The following is a 5,275-nucleotide window of genomic DNA, read 5'->3' as shown; positions in this document are numbered from 1 at the left end:
ATACACCCCTCTAATTCTTTTCACCTCCCTTGTTCCCCTTCCCTCCCACCCACTCCCCTTTTAACCATACCTCCACCGGTTGATGGTCAGAGTCCACCCTGTCCCCGATCTCCATCCTTTCCACTTTATCCTTTACCCCTCCCTCCCCAATTACATAATCTATCACTGTGCATTCCCTTCCCCCGATTATGTAAACTCTCCCTCTTCGTCCCCCCTTGTGTTCCCGTTGAAGATGCACCACCCTCTTTCCCTCAGGAACTCCAACATCATCCTTCCCTCCCTATTTACCGGTCCTTTGACCGTCTCTTTCCTTGCCCCCCACTCCCTTCTTCCTTCTCCTACCCCTCACAATTCTCCCCCTTCCTCCCCTGTCCTCGCGTTGAAGTCCCCTTCTATCAACACTCTGACTCCTGTCTCCCTGTCCTCCACCCATCGTTCCAGCCCCCTCAGCGCCTTCTCCACGCCCTCTCCTGCGTAGACTCCCACTATCCTCCATCTCTCCTCCCCCACCCTCAACCTTCCCGTCATAATCCCCTCTCCCGCCCCCGCTATCCCTTCCCCCTTCTCCTCCAACTCCTTCTTTATACCCATGACCATTCCCCCCATCGCTCTTCCCTTCTTATTTTCTCTCCTCGCTGCTTGCATTCCCCATTCATACCCTCCCGGTAGTCTCTCCTTCACTCTTTTCCACCCTCTGTCATCCAACCATGTTTCCATCATCACCATCACATCCCACCTCCTCAACCCTGTCCAGAACTCCTTATCCTTGTTCTCTAGCCCAGCCACGTTCCAAAAAGCCACGCTCCATTTTCTCCTTTTCTCTCTCTCCCCCTTCCTCCCTCTTCCCTCCCCTCCCTCCATTCGCTTGTTCTGACTGTACCTATTCTCCGCATTGATATTGGACTTAAACTTCTCCAGATTGCACTGTTTGCCATCGACGACGCACACTTCTTCCTCGGGCTGGTCTTCCACCCGGGGAACATCAACCATCGCGGTGGGACTATTCTGTTCCCCCGCTTTTCTCTCCCCCTCCTCCTCTCTTCTTTGCTCTCCTCTCCCATCCCTCAAAACCTCCTCTTCCTCGTCCCATTTCCAGCATTGCTCATCTATCCATAACCTTCCATATCCTGTTCTCACCCTTCTTCCTCTTCTCTCCTCCTTTCTCGCAATTTCCTCTAACCTCCACCTCATCTTTCTCTCTTTCCACGTCCAGTTTTCCAAAATCCTCTCTTTCCTTCCTCTCAGCTCTCTCTTTCTCTTCATGATTTCTTCTCTCTGCTCCTCACTCTTCATCCTTACAAGTACCATCTCTCTGTCCTTCTCTCTATCCCCCCCCACTCTCTTGACCTCCTCTATATTTCCCCTCACCCCAATGACTTTTAACACCTCCTCCACCGCCTCCCTCCTCCTTCCTCCCTTAACCTCTAGTGCTCTGATTATCACATTTTTTGGTAATTATTTAGTTTAGGGGCCTCACCTCAAATATCGATGTAATTATGCTCAATCGACGCGTTTTTGCACGAAACGAAAGAATCTGGCAGAAAAAAGTGTCGCTCTGCCTCGCGACGCGAGATATTAAACGTTAAAGTTGACAGGAATCAGGTTATGATTTCCGTCATACCGACGAGATATCGCAACACTGAACATGCCCTGCGGCCACATGCGCATGCTCAGTGACCGCACACGCATGCAAAACTGCGCTAGTTTTAAATATGTATTTAAAAGAAACTATATAAAACAAATGAAGCACGACAATGGCATTATTGTTAGACGCGAAATTGCACACCACCTTGCCACGCAATAATGTTAGGCTTAATAGAATTCGGGCATCTGACATAATGTCAGGATAAGCTAATAGAATTTTTAATCCAGCATGGTGTTCTAACATCTACAATTAAATGTAGTGAATGTGGTAGTGATATTGATCTTGATAAAGAAACTTTAATGTACCGATGTAGAAAACGGTACTACGTAAAAAATGAGCACAAGAAACGTGTCTCGAAGCAGTGCAATTTTAAGAAAAGTGGCAAAGCTGGTACTTGGTTCGGAAAAAGTCATCTTGACGTGGCAACAATATGTAAAATTGTTGCCTGCTTCTTAATGTTGAAACATCCACGTCAAGATGACACGCAAGATGAAACTGGCGTTTCGTCGGCCACGATTGTTGACTGGTTCAATTTTTGCCAAGAGGTAATTATATTTTAACATATCTTCATAAATACACACACGCACGCACGCACGCACGCACGCACGCACATACATGTAAAATGTATAAACCAAAATATTAATAATATTATTTCTTCTTACAGGTCTGTGTGTTCTGGGCTGAAAAACATAGTGAGAAACTTGGTGGCCCAGGATGCACAGTAGAAATCGATGAAGCAAAAATTGGAAAAAGAAAATACAATCGTGGTCGGCTCGTAAAAGGTCAATGGATTTTCGGAGGATATGAGCGAGGCACAAAGATTTTCATCGTGCCAGTACAGGATCGAACTGAAGAGACACTTCTGGCGTGTATCAAAGAGTGGATATTGCCAGGCACCACCATCATGTCAGATTGTTGGAAGTCCTATAATTGTTTAAACAATGAAGGCTTCCAACATCTGACGGTAAACCACTCATACAATTTCGTCGATCCTGAAACTGGTGATAACTTTTTACCATAGTTAACTATATTATTACTGTTTATTTGTATATTGTTCTAATACATTTTTTAAATCTACAGGCGCGCATACGCAGCATATAGAGCGTGTTTGGAGAGAAGTTCGCGGAAATATCCCAAGGTATGGAACCAGGGAGGATCACGTCCTTGGATATTTGAGCGAATATCTCTTCAAACGCGCCTATAGCCGCTTGGAGCGTATCGAAAACTTCTTTGATGTCATCGCAGAATTATATCCTCCGATATCCACTTTTGAGGACCAGCCAGAACTTGAGTTAGAAATATCCGACCAACCAAGTACCAGCACTGCTTAGAGATACGTTTCTTGTGCTCACTTTTTACATAGTACCGTTTTCTACACATCGGTACATTAATGTTTCTTCATCAATATCAATGTCACTACCACATTCACTACATTTAATTGTAGCTGTTAGAACATCATACTGGATTAATAAATCTATTAACTTTTCCTGACAATATGTTACATATCTAAACTTTATTATACCTAACATTATTGCGTGGCGTGCGTTGTCTTGGGGGGTGCAGGGGGGTGGAGCCCCCCCGCCCACGCGTGTACTTTGATATGTTGGTAATTGTATAGATGGGGGGAACACCTTGGATGACCTTGATATTTTAGTATGTTGTCAAGGTCACCCTCCTGAGTGACCTTCAGAAGGTTTCAGCCCGCGCTCGTTATTCGTTAAAAAGTTATTAACAAAAAAAAGTTTGGAAAATATAGCAGCTATTTTGAGTATTGAAAGGTATAAATGACTAATAAATATGTCGAAATAGTTCACACATACACTTTTCTACATCTTCACTAACCTACATAGGTTAGATGACGCGCTTTAAACACTTAAATACTTTTAAAGCGCGTCATCTAACCTATGTATTTTTTAAATTTTGCTCCCCTGCACTTCCCTCCCCATGCATGTACTTTATAATTTCGCTTTACAACTTAGCATGTACTTTAAGTTGTAAAGCGAGTTCCACGCTTTCAACCACGGCGGGGTGCGGGGGGGCCGAAGGCCCCCCCCTCGCACCGCCTCGTCTGTGTGTGTGTGTGTGTCCACGCGAAACGAGGTGCCACATGGGTTCATGACGCGCTTTACAAGCTCGTTTAAGTACATGCGTGGGCGAAGGGATTTTGCTCCCCTGCACCCCCCTTTCCATGCATGTACTTTATAATTTCGCTTTACAACTTAGCATGTACTTTAAGTTGTAAAGCGCGTCACGAACCCATGTGGCACCTCGTTTCGCGTGGACACACACACACACACACACAGACGAGGCGGTGCAAGGGGGGGGCCTTCGGCCCCCCCGCACCCCCCCGTGGTTGAAAGCGTGGAACTCGCTTTACAACTTAAAGTACATGCTAAGTTGTAAAGCGAAATTATAAAGTACATGCATGGGGAGGGGGGTGCAGGGGAGCAAAATTTCCCCGCCCACGCATGTACTGGGCACACACACACACACACACACACACACGTGTGTATGCCCTGCTTTATAAAAGTTGTGATTTTCGTTAAAGCAGGGCATACACACGTGTGTATATGCCCTGCTTTATAGAAGTTGTGATTTTTACATAGAAGTAGCCTGCGGCGGAACCCCTTCCCCCGCATAATAAAACTAAACAAACTTCCAGCGTGATACCTAACTGCTTGAATCAAGACGCTTGGTTATTCCGCACGATTGACCAGTCAATAGTCATCATATTTAAAATTGGCGCACTTTTGCATGCGCGTGCGGCCACTGAGCATGCGCGTGCGGCCACTGAGCATGCGTATGTGGCCGCAGGGCATGTTCAGTGTTGCTACATCTCGTCGGTATGACGGGAATCATAACCTGATTCCTGTCAACTTTAACGTTTAATATCTCGCGTCGCGAGGCAGAGCGACACTTTTTTCTGCCATATTCTTTCGTTTCGTGCAAAAACGCGTCGATTGAGCATAATTACATCGATATTTGAGGTGAGGCCCCTAAACTAAATAATTACCCATTTTTTCTTCTCTCTTCACGCTCCTTCCTTTCCATCCTCCTCTCCAACTCTCTTATTTTGTCCCCCACCTCCCCTCCTTCTCCCTCCCCCACTACCCTACCCCCCTTTCCTCCCCCCTCTCTATTTCTTTCCAGCTCCTCTACCTTCCTTTCCAACCCTTTTATGCAACTCACCAACTTCTCCTTCTCTTCGTTTTATTTCTCCTCTCGCTCTCTACATTCTCTTCTCAACTCCTCCACCTCCCCCCTCATCAGCCTCCCCTACTCTCTGATCCCCTCCTTCATCTCTTCCATCATCTGCCTCATATCCCCCCTCCACCCTTTCACCTCTCTCAAATCGTTCATCACCTCCTTCACTTCTTCCCTCCACCTCCTCATCTCCTCCCTCCACTCACTTTTCTCTTTTTCTCCCCATCCCAAGGTCTTGGGAGGCTTCTTACTATCCCTAGTAAATCATCCTTCTCCCCCCCCCCTCCCTCTCGCATTTCCGCCTTTTCTCTTTTCCTCTTTGCGTCCTCTTTCCCGACACTCCCGACGCTGTTGATGCTGCTAACACTCCCACTTCTTGCTCTCTGCGTCTGCGTCTCCCCCCCCCTTTTCATCGTACCCTATCCT

General features: G+C 46.5%; 1 protein-coding gene across 1 annotated transcript; it reads left to right on the top strand.

The window, feature by feature from the left end:
* Positions 1 to 2,100: 2,100 nt before the first annotated feature.
* LOC139782808 (uncharacterized) lies at positions 2,101 to 2,976 on the top strand. Its single transcript, XM_071721890.1, has 3 exons — positions 2,101 to 2,190; positions 2,310 to 2,646; positions 2,726 to 2,976. Exons 1-3 carry the CDS (start codon positions 2,101 to 2,103, stop codon positions 2,974 to 2,976), a joined length of 678 nt encoding a protein of 225 aa, XP_071577991.1.
* Positions 2,977 to 5,275: the final 2,299 nt, after the last annotated feature.

This window comes from Temnothorax nylanderi, unplaced genomic scaffold (assembly GCF_030848795.1).
Source record: "Temnothorax nylanderi isolate EJ_2023f unplaced genomic scaffold, tnyl_v1.0 TNYL_tig0441_pilon, whole genome shotgun sequence".
NCBI classification, from domain to species: domain Eukaryota; kingdom Metazoa; phylum Arthropoda; class Insecta; order Hymenoptera; family Formicidae; genus Temnothorax; species Temnothorax nylanderi.
The sequence above is the reverse complement of the archived record's forward strand: the minus strand, read 5'-3'. Positions and strand labels throughout refer to the sequence as shown.